The 23,943-nt window shown below is 33.0% G+C and overlaps 1 protein-coding gene across 1 annotated transcript; it reads left to right on the top strand.

Moving 5' to 3' along the window:
* Positions 1-18,436: 18,436 nt before the first annotated feature.
* LOC139864830 (uncharacterized) lies at positions 18,437-21,497 on the top strand. The gene is made up of 3 exons (XM_071853398.1): positions 18,437-18,637; positions 18,721-18,767; positions 20,996-21,497. The coding sequence occupies exons 2-3, from the start codon at positions 18,731-18,733 to the stop codon at positions 21,364-21,366; spliced, it is 408 nt and encodes a 135-aa protein (XP_071709499.1). The 5' UTR covers positions 18,437-18,637; positions 18,721-18,730; the 3' UTR covers positions 21,367-21,497.
* The last annotated feature ends 2,446 nt before the right edge of the window (positions 21,498-23,943 follow it).

Here is a 23,943-nt window from a genome sequence, read left to right as displayed (position 1 = left end):
ATAATATATGTCGGAATAGAGAAATTAAACTGGTTAGCGAAACATTTAAGATTGACTTGATACCAGTAGAGTTAGGGAGTTTTGATATGATAATCGGTATGGACTGGTTGAAAGAAGTGAAAGCAGAGATCGTTTGTTACAAAAATGCAATTCGCATTATACGAGAAAAAGGAAAACCCTTAATTGTGTACGGAGAAAAGGGAAACACGAAGCTACATCTTATTAGTAATTTGAAGGCACCAAAACTAATAAGAAAAGGTTGCTATGCTGTTCTAGCACACGTTGAGAAAGTACAAACTGAAGAAAAGAGCATCAATGATGTTTCCGTCGCAAAAGAATTTCCCGATGTATTTCCAAAAGAATTATCGGGATTACCCCCACATCGATCCGTTGAATTTCAAATAGATCTTGTACCAGGAGCTGCACCAATAGCTCGTGCTCCTTACTGACTCGCACCTAGCGAGATGAAAGAACTACAAAGCCAATTACAAGAACTTTTAGAGCGTGGTTTCATTCGACCAAGCACATCACCGTGGGGAGCTCCTGTTTTGTTTGTCAAGAAGAAAGATGGTACATTCAGGTTGTGTATCAACTACCGAGAGTTGAACAAACTTACCATCAAGAACCGCTACCCACTACCGAGAATCGACGACTTATTTGATCAACTACAAGGCTAGTCTGTTTAATCAAAGATTGACTTACGTTTCGGGTATCATCAAATGCGGGTGAAAGAAGATGATATTCCAAAGACTGCTTTCAGAACACGTTACGGTCATTACGAGTTTATGGTCATGCCGTTTGGTTTAACTAATGCACCAGCTGTGTTCATGGACCTTATGAACCGAGTGTGTGGACCATACCTTGACAAGTTTGTCATTGTTTTCATTGATGACATACTTATTTAACCAAAGAATGACCAAGAACACGGTGAACATTTGAGAAAGGTGTTAGAAGTATTGAGGAAGGAAGAATTGTACGCTAAATTTTCAAAGTGTGCATTTTGGTTGGAAGAAGTTCAATTCCTCGGTCACATAGTGAACAAAGAAGGTATTAAGGTGGATCCGGCAAAGATAGAAACTGTTGAAAAGTGGGAAACCCCGAAAACTCCGAAACACATACGCCAGTTTTTAGGACTAGCTGGTTACTACAGAAGGTTCATCCAAGACTTTTCCAGAATAGCAAAACCCTAGACTGCATTAACGCATAAAGGGAAGAAATTTGAATGGAAGGATGAACAAGAGAAAGCGTTTCAGTTATTGAAGAAAAAGCTAACTACGGCACCTATATTGTCATTGCCTGAAGGGAATGATGATTTTGTCATTTATTGTGACGCATCAAAGCAAGGTCTCGGTTTTGTATTAATGCAACGAACGAAGGTGATTGCTTATGCGTCTAGACAAATGAAGATTCACGAACAAAATTATACTACGCATGATTTGGAATTAGGCGCGGTTGTTTTTGCATTAAAGACTTGGAGGCACTACTTATATGGGGTCAAAAGTATTATATATACCGACCACAAAAGTCTTCAACACATATTTAATCAGAAACAACTGAATATGAGGCAGCGTAGGTGGATTGAATTGTTGAATGATTACGACTTTGAGATTCGTTACCACCCGGGGAAGGCAAATGTGGTAGCCGACGCCTTGAGCAGGAAGGACAGAGAACCCATTCGAGTAAAATCTATGAATATAATGATTCACAATAACCTTACTACTCAAATAAAGGAGGCGCAACAAGGAGTTTAAAAGAGGGAAATTTAAAGGATGAAATACCCAAAGGATCGGAGAAGCATCTTAATATTCGAGAAGACGGAACCCGGTATAGGGCTGAAAGGATTTGGGTACCAAAATTTGGAGATATGAGAGAAATGGTACTTAGAGAAGCTCATAAAACCAGATACTCAATACATCCTGGAACGGGGAAGATGTACAAGGATCTCAAGAAACATTTTTGGTGTTCAGGTATGAAAGCCGATGTTGCTAAATACGTAGGAGAATGTTTGACGTGTTCTAAGGTCAAAGCTGAGCATCAGAAACCATCAGGTCTACTTCAACAACCCGAAATCCCGGAATGGAAATGGGAAAACATTACCATGGATTTCATCACTAAATTGCCAAGGACTGCAAGTGGTTTTGATACTATTTGGGTAATAGTTGATCGTCTCACCAAATCAGCACACTTCCTGCCAATAAGAGAAGATGACAAGATGGATAAGTTAGCACGACTGTATTTAAAGGAAGTCGTCTACAGACATGGAATACCAATCTCTATTATCTCTGATAGGGATGGCAGATTTATTTCAAGATTCTGTCAGACATTACAGCAAGCATTAGGAACTCGTCTAGACATGAGTACTGCCTATCATCCACAAACTGATGGGCAGAGTGAAAGGACGATACAAATGCTTGAAGACATGCTACAAGCATGTGTAATTGATTTCAGAAACAGTTGGGATCGACACCTACCGTTAGCAGAATTTTCCTACAACAACAGTTATCATTCTAGTATTGAGATGGCGCCGTTTGAGGCACTTTATGGTAGAAAGTGCAGGTCTCCGATTTGTTGGAATGAAGTGGGGGATAGACAGATTACGGGTCCGGAGATAATACAAGAAACTACCGAGAAAATCATCCAAATTCAACAAAGATTGAAAACCGCCCAGAGTCGACAAAAGAGCTACGCGGGCAGTAAAAGAAAAGATATAGAGTTTGAAATTGGAGAAATGGTCATGCTTAAGGTTTCACCTTGGAAAGGCGTTGTTCGATTTGGTAAACGGGGGAAACTAAATCCAAGGTACATTGGACCATTCAAGATTATAGATCGTGTCGGATCAGTAGTTTACCAACTGGAGCTACCTCAACAACTCGCGGCTGTACATAACACTTTCCACGTCTCAAATTTGAAGAAATGTTTTGCTAAAGAAGATCTCACTATTCCGTTGGACGAAATCCAAATCAATGAAAAACTTCAATTCATTGAAGAACCCGTCGAAATAATGGATCGTGAGGTTAAGAGACTTAAACAAAACAAGATACCGATTGTTAAGGTTCGATGGAATGCTCATAGAGGACCCGAGTTCACCTGGGAGCATGAAGATCAGATGAAGAAGAAATACCCGCATCTATTTCTAGAAGATTCGTCAAAACTTTCAACAGCTTAAAATTTCGGGACGAAATTTATTTAACGGGTAGGTACTGTAGTGACCCGAACTTTTCCATGTTTATATATATTAAATGAAATTGAAATTTACATGATTAAGTGTTTCCAACATGTTAAGCAATCAAACTTATTAAGACTTGATTAATTGGAATAGGTTTCATATAGACAAATGACCACCCAAGTTGACCGGTGATTCACGAACGTTAAAATTTGTAAAAACTATACGATGACATATATATGGTTATATATATAGTTAACATGATTTTATTATAAGTATGTATCTCATTAGGTATTTTAACAATGAGTTATATACATAAAAATGAGACTATTAAATTAAGAAACTCGAAAACGATATATATAACGATTATCGTTATAACGTCTTACTAGGTACATATGAATCATATTAAGATATTGATACACTTAGTTAATTATGTTAAATGATAAGTAAATATATCATTAAGTGTATTAACAATGAACTACATATGTAAAAATAAGACTACTAACTTAATGATTTTGAAAAGAGACATATATGTAACGATTATCGTTGTAACGACATTTAATGTATATAGATCATATTAAGAGATATTCGCACATCATAATATCATGATAATATAATAATTTAAAATCTCATTTGATATTATAAACATTGGGTTAACAACATTTAACAAGATCGTTAACCTAAAGGTTTCAAAACAACATTTACATGTAACGACTAACGATGACTTAACGACTCAGTTAAAATGTATATACATGTAGTGTTTTAATATGTATTCATACACTTTTAAAGACTTCAAGACACTTATCAAAATGCTTCTACTTAACAAAAATGCTTACAATTACATCCTCGTTCAGTTTCATCAACAAATCTACTCGTATGCACCCATATTCGTACTTGTACAATACACAGCTTTTAGATGTATGTACTATTGGTCTATACACTCCAATGATCAGCCCTTAGCAGCCCATGTGAGTCACCTAACACATGTGGGAACCATCATTTGGCAACTAGCATGAAATATCTCATAAAATTACAAAAATATGAGTAATCATTCATGACTTATTTACATGAAAACAAAATTACATATCCTTTATATCTAATCCATACACCAACGACCAAAAACACCTACAAACACTTTCATTCTTCAATTTTCTTCATCTAATTGATCTCTCTCAAGATCTATCTTCAAGTTCTAAGTGTTCTTCATAAATTCCAAAAGTTCTAGTTTCATAAAATCAAGAATACTTCCAAGATTGCAAGTTTACTTCCAAGTTTTCTAAATCCATTCCAAGTAATCATCCAAGATCAAGAAACCTTTGTTACTTACAGTAGGTTATCTTTCTAATACATGGTAATAATCATATTCAAACTTTAATTCAATTTCTATAACTATAACAATCTTATTTCGAGTGGAAATCTTACTTGAAATTGTTTTCGTGTCATGATTCTGCTTCAAGAACTTTCAAGCCATCCAAGGATCCTTTGAAGCTAGATCCATTTTTCTTATTTCTAGTAGGTTTATCCAAGGAACTTGAGGTAGTAATAATATTCATAACATCATTCGATTCATACATAAAAAGCTGTCTTATTCAACGTTATAAACTTGTAATCACTAGAACATAGTTTAGTTAATTCTAAACTTGTTCGCAAATAAAGGTAATCCTTCTAACTAGACTTTTAAAATCAACTAAACACATGTTATATATCTATATGATATGCTAACTTAATGATTTAAAACCCGGAAACACGATAAACACCATAAAACTGGATATACGCCGTCGTAGTAAAACCGGGGGCTGTTTTGGTTTGGATAATTAAAAACTATGAAAAACTTTGATTTAAAAGCTATACTTCTGGGAAAATGATTTTTCTTGTGAACATGAAACCATATCCAAAAATCATGGTTAAACTCAAAGTGAAAGTATGTTTTTCAAAACAGTCATTCAGATGTCGTTCTTTCGACGAAAATGACTACCTCTTTCAAAAATGACTTGTAACTTGTATTTCTGACTATAAACCTATACCTTTTCTGTTTAGTTTCATAAAGTCAAGTTCAATACGAAACCGTGGCCGCTTAAATCACTCAAAACGGATTAGAAACGAAGAAATGGCGAGCAAAACAAAATTGGTAAAAACTACTCATTTTAGCTACGTGAAAATTGGTAACAAATCTATTCCAACCATAACTTAATCAACTTGTATTGTATATTATGTAATCTTGAGATACCATAGACACGTATACAATGTTTCGACCTATCATGTCGACACATCTATATATATTTCGGAACAACCATAGACACTCTATATGTGAATGTTGGAGTTAGCTATACAGGGTTGAGGTTGATTCCAAAATATATATAGTTTGAGTTGTGATCAATACTGAGATATGTATACACTGGGTCGTGGATTGATTCAAGATAATATACATCGATTTATTTCTGTACATCTAACTGTGGACAACTAGTTGTAGGTTACTAACGAGGACAGCTGACTTAATAAACTTAAAACATCAAAATGTATTAAAAGTGTTGTAAATATATTTTGAACATACTTTGATATATATGTACATATTTGTTATAGGTTCGTGAATCGACCAGTGGCCAAGTCTTACTTCCTGACGAAGTAAAAAAATCTGTGAAAGTGAGTTATAGTCCCACTTTTAAAATCTAATATTTTTGGGATGAGAATACATGCAGGTTTTATAAATGATTTACAAAATAGACACAAGTACGTGAAACTACATTCTATGGTTGAATTATCGAAATCGAATATGCCCCTTTTTATTAAGTCTCGTAATCTAAGAATTAGGGAACAGACACCCTAATTGACGCGAATCCTAAAGATAGATCTATTGGGCCTAACAAACCCCATCCAAAGTACCGGATGCTTTAGTACTTCGAAATTTATATCATATCCGAAGGGTGTCCCGGAATGATGGGGATATTCTTATATATGCATCTTGTTAATGTCGGTTACCAGGTGTTCACCATATGAATGATTTTTATCTCTATGTATGGGATGAGTATTGAAATATGAAATCTTGTGGTCTATTATTATGATTTGATAATATATAGGTTAAACCTATAACTCACCAACATTTTTGTTGACGTTTAAAGCATGTTTATTCTCAGGTGAATACTAAGAGCTTCCGCTGTTGCATACTAAAATAAGGACAAGATTTGGAGTCCATGTTTGTATGATATTATGTAAAAACTGCATTCAAGAAACATATGTCGATGTAATATATTTCTATTGTAAACCATTATATAATGGTCGTGTGTAAACAGTATATTTTAGATTATCATTATTTGATAATCTATGTAATGCTTTGAAACCTTTATTGATAAAATAAAGGTTATGGTTTGTTTTAAAAATGAATGCAGTCTTTGAAAAAACGTCTCATATAGAGGTCAAAACCTCGCAACGAAATCAATTAATATGGAACGTTTTTAATCAATAAGAACGGGACATTTCACCCACCACACCATTGCTCTATCTTTCAATAACCTGCTTGCATAAGTCACCTTTAGTTCTAGCTCACACTGACAAGCCTTAAATGCCTTTTCAACCTCCCGTAAACAATTGAGAGTCACAGTAGGGTCGGGGCTTCCGAAAACGAAGACGGTCTACAATCTCTGAATTGTTTAAAAGTGCATCTCTTTGGTGGCTGGTATTGTTGTTGGAATTGCTGTTGTGGAAATGGTTGTTGATATATAGGTGGCATGACTTGGTTCATCATCAATGGGTTTGAGTACTGGTAGTTAATCTGTGGTGGCGTGATGTATTGAGGGACTTGATTCTGGAAGGGGTATTGATACTGGTTCTGGTTTATCTGGGGTACGGTATGCGACTGAGCAGTAGCAAAACCCGGTGTTGTATCCCCATTACCCGAATTTCTAGTTAACTCAAGCTCAGCAATCTTTTCCTGAGCTTCCTTAAACTTACTTTCAAGCTCGTGCACATAATCAGCATCGTAAACCTCTGCCTCATCCTCCACATTTGGAGCACTGAACGTTCCGGGGTGGATCGGGTTTGTAGCGTTCGCATCCCTGTTATCTGCCATCTGTGCTACAAAACACTCGCACAAAAGCTTAGTGGATAACTGTTAGTTTTCTAAACACTAACATGCACAACATCCTACATTCACTCAGCTCCCTTCCCACGGACATGTTTGACTTAACTCAGGGTTTAGGAACAATTACGCGCACGTACTTGCTGCTAAACCACGCTCTGATACCAAGTTGTAACACCCTGATTTTTTTTAAACACAGCGGAAGTAAATATTTAATTACCAAAGTAACCTTAGTTAATGTTTACATAACATTGTTTACAAACCAACTTTATACAACAACGGTGTTACGTGAAAACATAATTAAATTAGAAAACATCAGAGTCAACGCATAGTGTCATAACCCATCCTTAACCCCTAAGAACGAGTTAGATAACGTATGATTTCATTGCGAGGTATTGACCTCTATATGAGACATTTTTAAAAGAAAACTGCATATATTTTACATTACAAACCACAAATCTTATTTTTGATACAAGCTTTAGACGATAGAAAGATGATTATCGTTTAGCGATAATCTTCGACTTACAAACTTTACAAATAATGATAACAACACGATTTCTAGTATATTTTACAACACAAATCCTCGGGTATGCAGTTTTATTTTTGACACAAATATGCGTACGCAAGATCCTGCTCAAATTCAACATAATGCAGCGGAAACTTCTAATTATCACCTGAGAATAAACATGTTTAAAACGTCAACATAAAGTTGGTGAGATATAGGTTTAGTGCCGGCAGCAATATATATATAGACCACAAGATTTCATATATAAACAGTTTAATAAAAATATTCTAAGTGGTTGAGCACTTGGTAACCATACTTAACATTTAATCACGTCGCATATTCCCTTTATTATGAAATCTTACTACACCGTACCAAGTGTAGTCACGAAACGAAGTACTGTGCAACCGTTGAATACTGGTCGTCCAGTCCGGTTGGGGTTGTCAGGCCCGATAGATCTATCAACAGGATTCGCGTTTACAATACCGCTGTAAATATTAGTTACCAAGCTACAGGGAAGTATGCCAGTGGTACAACTCAACGTAGAATATATTTTTCAGTTACTTGTGTCCATAACGTAAAACATAAAATACATGTATTCTCATCCCGAAATATTTAGAGTTTAAAAGTGGGACTATATACTCACTTTCGTCTTGAAGATATGTAATTTCGACTTGGTCTCCGATTGATATCACGAACCTATCCATATATAGTTTATCAATATATTTCTATTTTAAACAATCGTCACATATATATACTTTTTATACTTTTAATAGTTTTAATAATTTCTTAGTCCGTAGTTAGCAGTCCGATGTTAGTAATTCAATTTTAATGGTTCATTTTTAGGTGTTTAATAAACCCCCAATGAAATAAATAAAAACCCCCATCGTATATGTATTGGTCGAGATTAATCTTGACCCATGGTACCGGTGTTGTCAAATGACGTGTTGCGTACATAAAGTACCGGTGTTGTCAAATGACGTGTTGCGTACAATCATGGGATCTTATGATTAATCTTCTCGTATTGTTTACGGGTGATCCTGAACCATATAAAATTAAATTATGAGTACATATATATAAAATATCATGTTATTTTAAAAAGATGTGATTTATTTAATTTTCTCCAATTATTTTCGTAGCCAAACTAGTCTTAGATATCCGATCTCGTTTTGGTCATAGTTTCTTCGTTACAACTCCGTTTTCGTTGATTCAACTTGCCACTTCCTTGGATCGAGTCCCTCTTTAAGACTATGAACTGTAAATACCTTAGTTTGTATTCGAAATCACAGGTCATAGGTCAAACTTTAGTGAAACTTATGAAGTTAATCATTTTCCATCATGTAAACAACCTTAAATGATTATTTTTCTAAAAATACTTATACTTTGAGTTAAATCATGAAATTTTTATGTGTTATCATATTCATAGTAAAAATCATTTTTCCAGAAAATAAACCTCCAATTCAAAGTTTAAGATGGTTTTTAATTATCCAACCCAAAACAGCCCCCGGTTGCACCCCAACGTCATAAAAACAGTTTTTAAGGTGTTCTTTGAAAAACCAAGTTATACCTTGTTAAATTAGCATATTTTTAAGTTATATTACAGGTCTTGAAGTATTTTAAAAGTTAAGTTAGAAGGATCTATTTAGTTTGCGAACAAGTTTGAAATCATTCAAACTATGTTCTAGTTTATAAACTCTTATATATATAGCTATAAATATATGAATTGAAAAAGAGTTGAAGTAGAGTTTTTACCTCAAGTTTAAAATGTAAAGTTGCTGGAAAGAAATAGTAAAATAAAAGTTGAGAGAGTTCTTGCAAGTGTGTGTGAAAATTGGAAGTAAAATTTGGAAAATGAATGTGTAAAAATGAGTTAGAAATGGTGCTTATTTATAGGCTTGAAAATTTGGTTTTTAGTGAAAATATCTAAGATAAGTTAAAATTTATTATGTCATGAATGACATATTATTCCAATAATTGAAGATTTCTATTGGTATATACCAATAGTAAATACTTCTAGAAGCTGTGTATAGTACCCTAGATATACGTATAGGATTATTGAGGAAACGGAACGAGAATTCAAATATAACTATCTTTTGTAAATATACTTATATTGTTTTATGTATAAAAGCCCTTTAAAAATGATTAAATACATTACTTATACGATATATGTATAAACATTATAAATCATCAGTATTTATGTCAAATAACGTTACGTATGGTTATTGTTTTGAAAACTTAAGTTAGTAGTTTCAAAATATACTTATGACTTTTTGTTATTAATACAAAATGAGATATTAAAACATCCTTAGATCATGTTAAATATGTATGTATAATTATCATATATTGTATAGTTCGTGATATCATCGGTCAAACTAGACGGTCAAACGTTGTGTAAAACTCTTTTCAAAAACATAAATCTTAACAATTTGGATTGCTTATCATGTTGGTAAGGTTTAATTTATATAAATATTAATCTTATAAGTATAGAACGATCGAAAAAGTGCGGGTCATTACACATAGTCAAACATGTCTTCAACCCGTCCGCAACACCCGTCCTAACCAGCAGTACCTAAACCTGCAAGGGGTGAAAATGTGGGGAAATTAGCACAACTGCTAAGTGAATGGATACTATCTAACAGACCAAGCATAAGCAACTGAACATGCAAGGGGTCACAACTATGCTAACGTCCTGAACTAGCATACAACAACAACTGACAATATGAGGATCGACGGCTTGTACGAGCACACGACTTAGTTGATCAAGCTACAGTCTACCGATAGTCCGCTTTACTGATTCCACTGCATAACCGTCCAGACGCAACACATGCGTCCTTCTATGCTATACTGAACAATCAGTAACATCCTGACCCGACCAGGCTACCACGGTCGACCTCACATCAACCCTACCTTGCCGCCTCGGTGGGTTCCCAACCTTTCCACCTCGGTTGGTGTCCAACTAACAGTGCGCACATAAGATTACAGATAAACAGTCATGCAATCGTCCTAACTAGCATGGCAATATCTAACTACGCACGGTAATCATACTGAACATAAACATAATATAAAGAGTCTAAACAAGTAGCGTGTCAGCTACTTAATACTCTATCCAAAGATAGACCCACTCACCGAATACCAGCAACTAGCTCAGATAATCTATCACTGAGCGGCTTCCTTATCCTTATCACCTGAACATAAGGCAAATCAAGTTAGTTTCTGTCTGTTAACACAAAACAGCACAGTACAGTAAATCAGTCACAAAAGGCGCCGCTAAAAGTCCACCTAATACTTATGCATTTTCAGAATTTACATCCTGATCATCATAAGTCACGCGGACAGCATAACGGCTAGGAAACAACACTTAGTAAAATATTCAGCCCACAAAGACACTCGGCCGATTGACTCACACAGTTGGTCGACTGTGTCCACACACACACGGTCGTGTGTCTTCTCACTCGGTCGACTGAGTAAAATAAAGCATCTGGTCAGAACTCAGACACACTCGGTCGAGTGTGTCACTCAACCGGTCGATCGTCTACACGGTCGGTCGAGTGTCAAGAGACACTCGGCCGAGTGTGTTCATCTGATGAAGAAGATGAACACAGCTACGGGTTTAACCCAAAATTCGTCATTTCTTGCTCTAGAGCTCGTTTCTTACCTCAAAACTGACCAAATCGACTACACTAAACATCAATAAACACAAACCCACAAGATTTTGATACTAACAACATCAAAATCAACCATTTTGACCCAATTTTCACTTTTAACAAATTTGACACAAAAAACCTCAATTTCACAAAGATTAAAGCTTGATACACTATGATTCTTACCTCAAAAGATTCAGTAAATCGTAAGGAACAAGATGATATGAATGATTTGAGCTCTAGAACACAAATTGAAAATCTAGGGTTTGATGGAATGAGATGAGAGTGTACGGAGTATTTAGAATATTCTAGAAGAAATGAGAAGAAAAGAACAGCACTATACACTTAATTAGGATTAAAATCCCATACCCCATCACACACGGGTATTTACCAGTTATCTAATATCTTTCGTACTTAATTTGACTGCCCTAACGGAGTCCAAATTAAATAAACGAACATGTTCTGTGACCCTTGTCACAAACCGGTCTTAACTAAATAATAAAATAATATTACACATATAAATAAAATAAAGGCATAAATAATCGCACAAATATGCCTAAGGGCACAATAGTCATCTTACTTCTAGGCCCGATCTGAGGAAGTTACAAGGAAGCTGAAAAACGGACGAAAAAGTTGGAGGAGGAGGTTGAGACTCGTATGATGTTGGAAAGTTTGAAGCTTCTATCGCAACCAGTGTCTTCCGACATTTCACCCGACCAATACGAGTTATTGATGCGAGCAAGGAGTAACATAGCGAAGAAGTATAAGAACAAGTTTACCGAAGACGAGTAGTGTTTGTTGTTTTTTAAATTCATGTCTTGTAATCATTTTTTATTATTATTTTTATTTTTTATTTTAGGACTTTGTAATGTTTTTATTTTTAGGACTTTGTAATATTTATTTTTTAGGAATTGTAATGTTTTTTTTTTAGGAATTTGTAATATTTTTTTTATTAATAAAACTTTTATTTTTATAATTTTAATTGTTATATATAAGTTAATAATATAAAAGTTTAATATAAAAAATAGAGGTGGGACCAAGTGATGGGTACGTCATGGATGATAGCATTTAGTGGTTGGTTAGTGATGTGAAGAAGGTGCTGATGTGGCGCTGATGTGACAGTCAGTGATTCCATGACGGACCATGGTTAAGAGTAGTCTTGATGATTAGCTAATGAGAAAACTTTGCTAGCTAATACATGAAATGGACGGCCTGATTTAAATTTTGGTAGTGATCCTATGGTATTGAGGGTGTCCACCTCCTTTAGTCATTTAGTGAATTTTTTTTCATTTTCTTTTAATATATAATAAAAGAGAGAGAGATTGGATTCATAAATCTAGTTTGATTAAATCTATTCAAATATTTGAAAGTTAAAAGTCTTTGTTCAAAATTTACCTGTACGTAGTGGCATGCAAATTCCATTTTGTAAAGACTGATGTTGCCGTTAAAAAAAAAATATAGTATTATTTATTTGAATATTAAGTATCAAATCTGTAAAGAACAACGATAATCTTTACTCTAAATCTAATGAAATATACACAAGCTAATATATTATCAGTTCAAGTGTAATATGATAAACTATACTGTATTTGTATTGTAAGTCGTAAATACATGTAAATACTCCAATAGTGTGTACATTTGACTACCAAAAATACTACTCGTACGCACCAATAATTTTTTCTTATTGAAGATAGATAATAATATATTGTAAAATTGTAATGTAAAAAATAAAGAAAATAACAACTAAAGTAGCAATATAATCAATAATATGAAGTAAATTTATATTAATCAGGGCCGGATATTTAGACTTGCAAGGCTTGCAATCGCACACTATATATATATAAAGGTCCAAAATATTTAGTCTAATATTAAATATTTAGGTTTAGGTTTATTTGTTAATTAAGAGTATAAAAATAAAAAATAAAAAACCGAATCAACGTCGACTTTACCTAGTACTTATTATCTTATTAGTATTATTGAACTTATTATTATGTATAAAAAATTTCTTATATGAAAAGGTCATTTTTATTTAATCAATATGGTCTATAAAAGTGACAGGACGATCTTGATATTTATATATATACTAATATTGATATTTATTTATATATATACTAATAGACAAAACACTATCTCACTATTCACCAATAGTAACTAGGGGTATTTTCGTCATTTCACATTTTTTGGGCCCCCAACGATAAAATAAGCAACTTTCGTAAAAGAACCAACCCTTCAATGCTACCAAAAGATGTCGAAAAAAAATTCGTTTTTACAAAAAAATCAACTAACTTTTTTTTCGCTCTCTTTTCTTCCCCAACGATAAAAGAGGCAATTTTCATAAAATGAACAACCCTTCAATGCTACCAAAAGATGTCGAAAAACATTCTTTTTTACAAAATAGATCAACTAACTTAAAAAAAAAAAAAAGGCTAAAAGTAGCAACTTTCACAAAAGGAATAACCCTTCAATGTTAGATGTCGAAAAAAAAAATTCTTTTTTACAAAATAGATCAAGATTTTTTTTTAACTCGCATTCAAAACGGCGCTCCCGACGCGAAGCGAAGGCTCCACAACTAGTTAACGCTACTTCGTAATATATTATATTAATATATATATATTAAAAAAATGTTTGGTTTTATATTTAGATAAAAAATAAAATTGGCTAAAGCATCCGGCAGTCCAATGTCGTTGCTGACTTGTTGCTCAGTCATAGACACAATGCTCATTGATTACTTTGACTATTTCTTTTACCCTCATTTTGATCAAGTTGTAACTAACTTGAATGATACGGACGTTTATATGGCTAAAAATAATAGTGTTAATTCCTCTTTGCGTTATACATACTTTTTTCAACATTTAGCGGATCAAGACTTAATTTCTCATTATGTTCCCGGAACCCGAATTGATAGTTCTTCTTCCGACGTTATTTCGTACAATTTTGAGTCTCGAAGAGGCAAAGGAGTCCATATCGATAAGGTAGACGGAATCACAAACCTCCCGGAAGAGAGAAAAGATAAAAATCCCTCCTAAGATTGTTTGTTGTACGCTTTCTTTGTTTGTACGGTTTCGTAGGTTATATATTTTCTTATTGTTTGGTTTAGGGCTAGTTTCGGTCGGGCTCGTAGTGATTTTGTTATATGTAACGGTTATTTCAGATGTGTAGTGGGAGTTATCGTCGATATGTAACGTTTACTTGTTTTGAGCCAACCCAATTTATATGAGATTTGTATCGGTTTAAGATTTTCATTATTCGATGAATGTCTCGTTTATAGAGTTTCGTTATTTTTGCAAAAATAAAAAATAAATAATAGTGTTGAATAACGACTAAAATAATAGGGAGTAGTATAAATAACCATCAGATAGTAAGACATAAAACGTAAATACTACAAAACAATTTTTAGAGCATACGGAGTGATGACCTAGATTTATTGAATTTCACGGATGACTTGGTCAGTAACAAAAAATGTGGAGTATGAAGTATGTCAACTAATGTGTTAGTCAGTTTTCATTATTTATACATTTCATCTGTTTTCATTATTTATACATTTTAATGATTAAAAAATTCAAAACATTATTATAATTAAATTTAAATTAATTAAATTAAAAGGTAAATAACTTCTTAATAATTGAAAAATAAAATTTACAATTAACACTATGGCGCCCCACACCGACCGGTATCAGGGCTAATATGTATGAGGAAAATCGCGTAACACGTGCATAAAGAGACATGAGGTTGAGGCTGGGCATTGGCGAAGCTTAATGAGGGCGGGGACGGGTCGTGGTCACCCCAAAAAAAATTTAGTAGTTAATGTAGTTTGTAACCCTTTGAGTTACATACGTTTGAATTATTTTATCAGCTAAATTGAAGTCTATATAAAGAAGATAAGACCAAAATGTGAAGGCTCGCATAATTTGTGAGCTGCCATCGTTTTAGTCATATCTACTTCATAGTTCATACCAACTCCAATTTTGTTGATTCAAAAGTCTAAACGTACGTAACTCAAAGCGTTACAAATTTCAAGTTTTTGATTACCTGAAATTCAGAGTCTCCCATCCGGAATCTTTATACTATATAGTTTATAACCTATTCTTATTGATTGAAATATGCATATATGTCTTCTAACACACTACAAATAATTTACATTTTATATTCTCTGTCAAAATCATTAGATCTTCACGGTAAAACACGTCATTTCGTCCCCAATGAGATTGTTCAAGCTCTGCTTTTGGGGTTGAGATTAAACTCGTGACCTTCACTTTATGATGCATGTCTTCCAATCATTAGGCTACCATCGTGAGGACGTTGTTGTGAGTGTATGTGTGTATTATTTGTGTATATCGCGTTTTGTGTGTGTATTTTGTGTCTTGTATGTGTGTGCGTGTGTGGCTAGAGAAGAAGTGAGAAGAGATGTAAAATTAGGTTTATTTTTAAATTGAGTTTTATCTTTTTGTATGTATTGAAATTCGTCTTTGCGACAATTTAACGGCATAGATGTTTAGGTCTTGTTAACATTGGGCTTAAAAATTATAATAATTGTTAACCACCCTAATGACCTAATTACAAAATCTCACAATGTAGTCATGATTTCAAGGTTTAATTTTTGAAATGACTTAAAAACTTTAGTTTAGTTAATATTTTTCAGTAAAGTTTGAGTAGAAAGCTTACCTAAATCTTCTGTACGATAATCAATAGACAACGATATAAGCATGATAAAGCTTAAATGAAGAGAATAAAGATACTAAATTGATTGCTTTGATCAAATAGAACTCATTCCAATTAACAAATGTAGAATAATTGTGAGGTATGTGAAAATGCATTGTTAACAAAAGTTCTCATCGTTAATTAAAGTCTAGCAACAAAACTTTAGCAATACGATTCAATAGCTTCAACATCACCAACTGTGTCTACTATAACTAGGCATAGCAATGAATTGGATATGGATCGGGTGGTCCTATATCCATATCTATATCCATTTAATTTTTTCCATCCATATCTGTATCCATTTAAATTTAATTCATCCGTCCGTATCCATATCCGTCGGGTTAAGCGGGTTAATGGATATCCGTTGGATATCAAGATTTTTTTTTTTTTTTCAAAAGTACATATTAACTTCTAAATGTATGCTAAACGATAATGTCATCACCACATAACGACTTAATACTAATCAAAAGTCGCTTTGTTCTTAACATGTAAAATCATAAGTCAATATCAAAAGTCACTTTGTTCTACTTTGTATAGTGTTTCATGGATTGAATATTAATAGTGCAAATAAATACTTGATTCTCGTTGGGTAATCTTATAATTATCGTCTATTAATTGGCGAAACTTTAAATATCTTATCGAGATATTTCTTTGTGTATGGACGACGTACATTGTTAAAATGCATTTTGAGGTTTACATATATTGGAACATACAGACAAAAGAATATGACAGGGGTTGGTTCCGACCACCATTGCCCGGGGCTGTGCTGACCCGCGTACAGTTGGCATTCAAAGAGTGCATGGGGTTAAAGGTTCCCCACCATGATAACCTTTTCACTCCTAGACAAAAGAATATGGATTTGGATAATAAGTCATAAGGTGTTTGCACTACTTAGATTTTCAAATGACTGCAGATTATTTTCATGTATTTGCATCTGACCATATAAAAAGAAGCAGACGGCTAGTAGACAAGTTATTATAATTATTACAATATCAACATTACATGAATGGTTTGAAACAAGAATTAGTTGGCCAAAAACTTACTCTTCATGTTTTAACCATTGGTTTTTATGTATAAGAATACACACACACACACACACACACACACACACACATATATATATATATATATATATATATATATTGGAGGGTTCATTTGAGAACCAAGAAAATAGAAAGTAACTGAGAGAACCATTTTAGACCATTAGATCAACTAGATGGATGGTAGTGATCAAGGTTGTAAAATTCGCGAGTCGGGGACGCATCGGTCGAGACCTAAAAAGGACGCGTCGGCCGAGTCGGGGGACGCATCGGTCGTTGACCAACGTTGACTTTATTAATAGTTTCTTAAATATATATTTATATATGTATAAAATAGTTGATTTTGTACCATAAATTTGTTAAATAAGAACTTGAATTTAAATACAATCAAACTTCAAACTCAATTAATGTTACGGAGTGCATAATTAGTAAGGACACAGAGAAAAGAGCGGCTCTAAAAATGAAAACAAACCCTAATTTTAAAACATATCACATCTGGACGAAAATTTGACTGATTTTGACCGTTTTTGACCAACTTTGACCGTCTTTGACCGAACTTTTAGCTTTGACCGTCTTTTGACTCGTTTTCAGAAAAAACGGGACGGAGAACTCAAAAAAAACGACGCATCGGCCGACGCATCGGCCAAGTCGGCCGACTTTTACAACACTGGTTGTGATTAAATGTGATATTTATCATTTTAAAAATATTAAATAAACACTAAAAGGGTACTTCTGGAAACTAAATAAAGGCGGATGAGTCCATATAACCGTAAGAGCAGTTGTACTTGTAGTCAAGGTTGTAAAAGTCGCAAGTCGGGGACGCATCGGTCGAGACTTAAAAAGGACGCGTCCGCCGAGTCGGGGACGCATCGGTCGTTGACCAACGTTGACTTTATTGATATTTTTTTAAATATATATTTATATATGTATAAAATAGTTGATTCTGTACCATATATTTCTTAAATAAGAACTTGAATTTAAATACAATCAAACCTTAAACTTAATTAATGTTACCGAGTCCATAATCAGTAAGGACACAGAGAAAAGAGCGGCTCAAAAAATGAAAACAAACCCTAATTTTAAAACATATCACATCTTGACGAAAATTTGAATGATTTTGACTGTTTTTGACCAACTTTGACCGCCTTTGACCGCCTTTGACCGAACTTTTAGCTTTGACCATCTTTTGAGTCGTTTTCAGAAAAAACGGGACGGAGAACCAAAAAAACGACGCATCGACCCACGTGTCGGTTAAGTCGGCCTACTTTTACAAACAGTTGATAAAAATCAGGGTAGCGGTTTCCCAAATCAAATTAATCATGATAATACTTCGTTTTTAATGGATTAAAACTAAAATCCCCAATTTCTAGCCTAACTATCGAATCGGAGTTAATTGATTTTGAAAAAAAAAATTCCCGTAACCTTAACAACAGATTCTTTAGTGCTCATGTATTCTAAGCACTTTAAAATTGTTCATTCAAAAGCGAAAAAATTTGTTCATACAATCGCTCAATAATCAAGGTACGATATGTTCAATTGGTAATTTATAATTATCATAATATTAATTTCAATTTTTTTTGGTTTAATTATTGTTTTTTTTACAGTGAGTAGTTCATGGATGCTGCATATGAAAAATTCAAAATTAATTCAGGTATGAAAATTCGCTGGTTCGCAATCCGTTATGTGAGTTATATTTAAAAGTAGTGATTATGCACATTATGATGTTTAGTTTTGTTATTGAGTTTAGTTATTAGTTACTAATAACATATACGTATGTTAATTTGTTCAGTAAGCAATTGTTCACTTGTAAAATTATGTTTATTAGTTAACTTGTTAATATTGTGTGAATACGTTTTTGAGTTAAGTTGTTAACATTAATGTTATGATGTTAACTACTGTATGAATATGTTATTAGTTAATATGTTAACAATAATGTTATGATGTTAACATTCAGTTGTGTTATTAGTATGTTAAAGATTTAACTTTTTTGTGTATGTGTTTATGAGTTAGTTTGGTAAAATTCATGTTGTGATGTTAACCACCGCATTACGAAAACGTTCACTCGTGTAAACATGTTAATGAGTTTATTTGTTATTGTTTATGTTATGATGTTAACTAGTTTATTATGAATATGCTTCGTTGTGTAAGTATGAACGTGAGATAAATATGTTGACTTGTTAATAATTAATTATGTTATGATGTTAACATAGTAAATATGTTTACTTGTTAACAATTTATTATGATACGATGTTAACTACTGTATTATGAACTTGTTCAGTTGTGTAATTATGTTATGAAGTTAATTTGTTAATAATTTTGTTATGAAGTTAAGAATGTTCTTTTTTTTTTTCTTCCTTTTTTTAATACATATCTGATATCTGATGGCATGTACGTATGTTAGTTTGGTTAGTATGAATTTTTAGTATGAATTTTCTATGTTGTTAACAGTATGTTAATTAAGTTATTTGGTATACTTGCACAGTTTTGCAATTATGTTAAATAGTTAATTTGTTAAGTCGTTAAGAACTGTATTGAGTTAAAAAATCTTTTTATTAGGTATGGACGTGACGTGATTTAAGATGTTTAGAATTGTATTGTGTTAAGTTTTTTCTTTCTTTAAACTACGGATCTGATGACCCGTGCGTATGTTAATATGTGTTCGTTTGGTATTCAAATGTTAACCGTATGATGATTACACTATTAAGTTAACTTGTTCGTTTTTGAATTTGTGTTAATTTATTAACTTGTTCGTTTGTGAAATTATATTAAATAGTTAACTAGTTAACTAGGTGTTTGTAGTTTAATTTGTGGATTATGAACATGTGTAGTTTAGCATTTTTCTGTATACATTTTTTTAAAGGAGGTATACCATTTCGACAGTTGTTAAATTTAGTATTTTTGTAGACATTAGGTAACTGTAATATTGTCGTTGACATATGATGTTCACATGCGTATATTACATAGTTTTAGTATGATAGATATAGTGTCATTTGAAGAAAGATACAAGGGTTCCCTTACAAACTGGTTAGTATTAACATTACTGCATTCAACTTCATAATTTTTTTAATACTTGGTGGTAGGATTGAGTAAATGTTAATTTGTTCATAAACATATTTGGTGGATATCTGACTTTGTCCATATGGGCCGCACGATATTGGTAAGTTGTAGAAAGTAAGCAGGTATCCACAGAATCACTTTGATTGTCCTTATTACTTAAGAGGTGTGACTCTAGATAGATTTACATGAACTCCAGTTATTGTTAAACGCGTTTGAGTAGTTTATATAAATGTATCTGGTTTTAGTGTATACTCTAGTTAAGTAAGGTGACTTTAGATAGATTTATATGTACTCGAGACAGATTTAAGTTGTTCATAAACGTATTTGAGATTGGTGGATATGTGATTTTGTTCATATGGGTCGGACGATATCGGTAACTCGTAGAAACTAGTCAGGTATCCCTAGAATTATTATTTTTTTGTCCTTATTACTTAAGTAGTGACTTTAGATAGATTTATATAATAGTGAACCTAGTCCTACTAGAAGTTTACAATCACATGTAAGTAATTCACGTGTATAGTGTATAGTTTACACTACACTATGCTAACTAACTCTCCTAGATAATTGTGGTTATTCAAACCTTTTCATTGTGTATATATGTGTCTGATGTATGTAACTCACGAAATGAACATACGACTCATAATTATATCCATAACTTGTTATTATATGTACTGTAGTTCGTTGGTGTATTAATTTAATATACTCACTGATATACAAATTCTTCACAAATAAAGAGTATTATAGTTGCTGAAGTTTTTACGATGCATTACGTATGTTCACATTTAGTCACTGAACTAATTTTTTAATGTTTTCCCCGTATAGAATACATTATTGTGGAGTATCTGAAGTCTATTGGTCATGTAAAGGCTCCTAACACAGAAGCATCTAAAGTCGTGGTCCCTGAGTTGAGATGGGGAACGAGGAGGAATTTTATAGATTGTGGAGTATTTGTAATGCGCCACATGGAAACATATGCAGGAGGAAGTGTAAATAGATGGGATTGTGGACTTGTTGAAGGACGATCACAAAAGTTCACATTAAACAAGTTGAGGAAGAAATATGCTATAAAGTTACTCTTTTCAGATGAAAACAAACAAAAGGCAAAGGTCCAGTTTTATTCGGGTTGTTATGCAACCAGCCTCAACGTGTCCGGTAGCGGAGCGTTAGGATTGAATAATGTGGTTTTGCTTTGACTTGACTTTTTTTATAAAAAAAAAAAATTCCGACTTTTGTTGTTTAGGATTATCGAACAGGCTGTATGAATTTGGAGTTGTATGAATTTGGAGTTATATGAATTTTATTTTATGTTATGTTACATGGTTTACTTGTAGTGTATTATATATATTATGTAATATGTAATATGTTAAATAGCTATTGTATGTATTAAAAATAGTTGCACTTGTACACATTGTACTATTGTAATACCATATGTGCGCTTCTGGCTCGAGAAATGGATGGTACTTTACATGTGCACTCCTGGCTCGAGAAATAGATGATACTTGACATGTCTAGCATTTAACAAGGTAAAACATGAGCACTAACAAAGTTAACTACACATATGCGTAACATAATCAAAAGCATGAATAAATTAAGAAGAATTGATGGAACATTTAAATTGGTCATTTCAGCCACAAAAACATAATCATAAGCATGAACAACCTAGTTCCAAACCATCTCATAAAGATAATCGAAATATTCTATCAAATTTAACATCCTAACTCAGATCCACACAAAATAAAAAGTGGACAATATGACCTAATCCTATAAAATAATAATAAACTTGATCCATAAGTTTAACACTTCAGCAACCTCGACCCATTCAACAATCTGTAGTAGTAATCTAGAACCAACCGAGGCCTGCACTTGCGTACTAGAACCATGTCAGCACAACAGTGTCGATAGTGACCGATAACTTCTCTTGTAGTGCTGAATTTGAACCAAAAGCGAAATGCATTAGAAATACAGAGGTGACCTCTTACATCATAGCATAGGAGTAGCTGTGTAGAATCATAAAATTAACCAAAAAACACAATATCTATACAATTTTTTTTAATTTAAACAACAATCTCATTAAGCACCGAAACAAGAGAAACTCACTAATAATTAAAAAACCACATGACTCAGATGAATCAAAGTTGCTAGTTACATAAAAACATTGTTATTTGGTTACTGAAAAAAACATAGTCTGATGTGTTCACAAGTAACATAAGCACTGATAAGACCTATCATGTAAAATAAGATATCACTTACTATGCTTCTTTTTCAACTTCTTTTTTAAACCAGCTTTTTTTCGCATAACTTTGATACATAACTAATGCTTCCTCGAGATAATTAAACATTATTCCTACAATCGATTTGTATATCGATTGAACTTCGGGTATGAAGTATTCGCTACCATTTGGCGTATATAAGGGAACATTCGAACTCGATTCACCTATTGACATTTAACATATCATTGAAAACTTAATCGAGCTGTGACATAATCTGTAACAAAATTTTTTATAACAAGCGAACATGTAACAAGCGACTGATTGATAAAGTAAAATGGATGATATTATGTTTTTATATTATGGAGAAACATGTCTGATTATATTAGGGTTTTTAATATCATATAATGTCCAACAATAATAAACACATATTGATTGACCATAATCGAATTCATACATTAATTTGCTAATTTTTATATACTGTTTACCTTCAATTCGAACAGTGCTGAAGACTTCATTAATAACATTAATTGCTTTCAAATTCCTGGGTGTCAAATACCTCTGATTCGTTTGACTGGATTACTTCAATTTGTATTCATACATTAATTTGCTAATTTTTATATAATGTTTACCTTCAATTCGAAGAGTGCTGGAGACTTCATTAATAACATTTAATTTCTTTCAAATTCCTGGGTGTCAAATACCTCTGATTCGTTTGACTGGATTACTTCATTTTGTAGTTTTTTAATACGCAATTCAGGCCCTTATTCTTGATGCTCGGACATTTGGAATTAATGGCCAAAAAAAAAAAAAAAAATCATGAAGAATTTAAATGTTGATTGTGAAGATGTTCCAGATTGAAATTGGTTATTTTGATATCGCTGATGATGGTGGCGATATTCATGTTAAGATAACTGCAATCCAAAATTTTAGTTTGTAACCGCTGAAACTCATTCGAATTTTTAGAAAATTGAAACCAAAAATCAATATAGATATATAATTACTGTTTTTCTTGGTTGAACATTTCTCTCTCTCTCTCTCTATCTCTCTCTCTCTCTCTCTATATATATATATATATATATATATATATATATATATATATATATATATATATAGGATCAAGAGAGAAGTAACCATTCGGGGGGAAGCGGGAGGAAGCAAAAACTTTTTTTTTCTTTTCGTTTTTTGAAAAAACTTTGTTCACGAACATTATAGATGAGATGAAAATATGAACATTTAGTAGAGACACTTTGTGATAAATGTTTTTATTTTAGCGGGAAAACGTTCGAAGAAGTAATATATAACAATTATCGTGTTTTTCGAGCGTATTTTGAGGTTTTAGCTATTGGGGTTTAGATATTAGGGTTTATAGGGTTTAGATATTAGGGTTTAGAAATTTAGGGTTTAGGGTTTAGATTTAGGGTTTAGATTGAGTTTTTAACACGAACGGTTTAGAGTTTAGGGTTTAGGGTTTGGTGTTTTGGGTTTATGGAATAAACCCAAAACACCAAACCCTAAACCCTAAACTCTAAATCGGGCTAAATTTTACTTCACAAAACATGA

Source organism: Rutidosis leptorrhynchoides, chromosome 8, assembly GCF_046630445.1.
Source record: "Rutidosis leptorrhynchoides isolate AG116_Rl617_1_P2 chromosome 8, CSIRO_AGI_Rlap_v1, whole genome shotgun sequence".
NCBI classification, from domain to species: Eukaryota; Viridiplantae; Streptophyta; class Magnoliopsida; order Asterales; family Asteraceae; genus Rutidosis; species Rutidosis leptorrhynchoides.
Note: the sequence above shows the minus strand (reverse complement) of the source record. Positions and strands in the feature narration are given on the sequence as shown.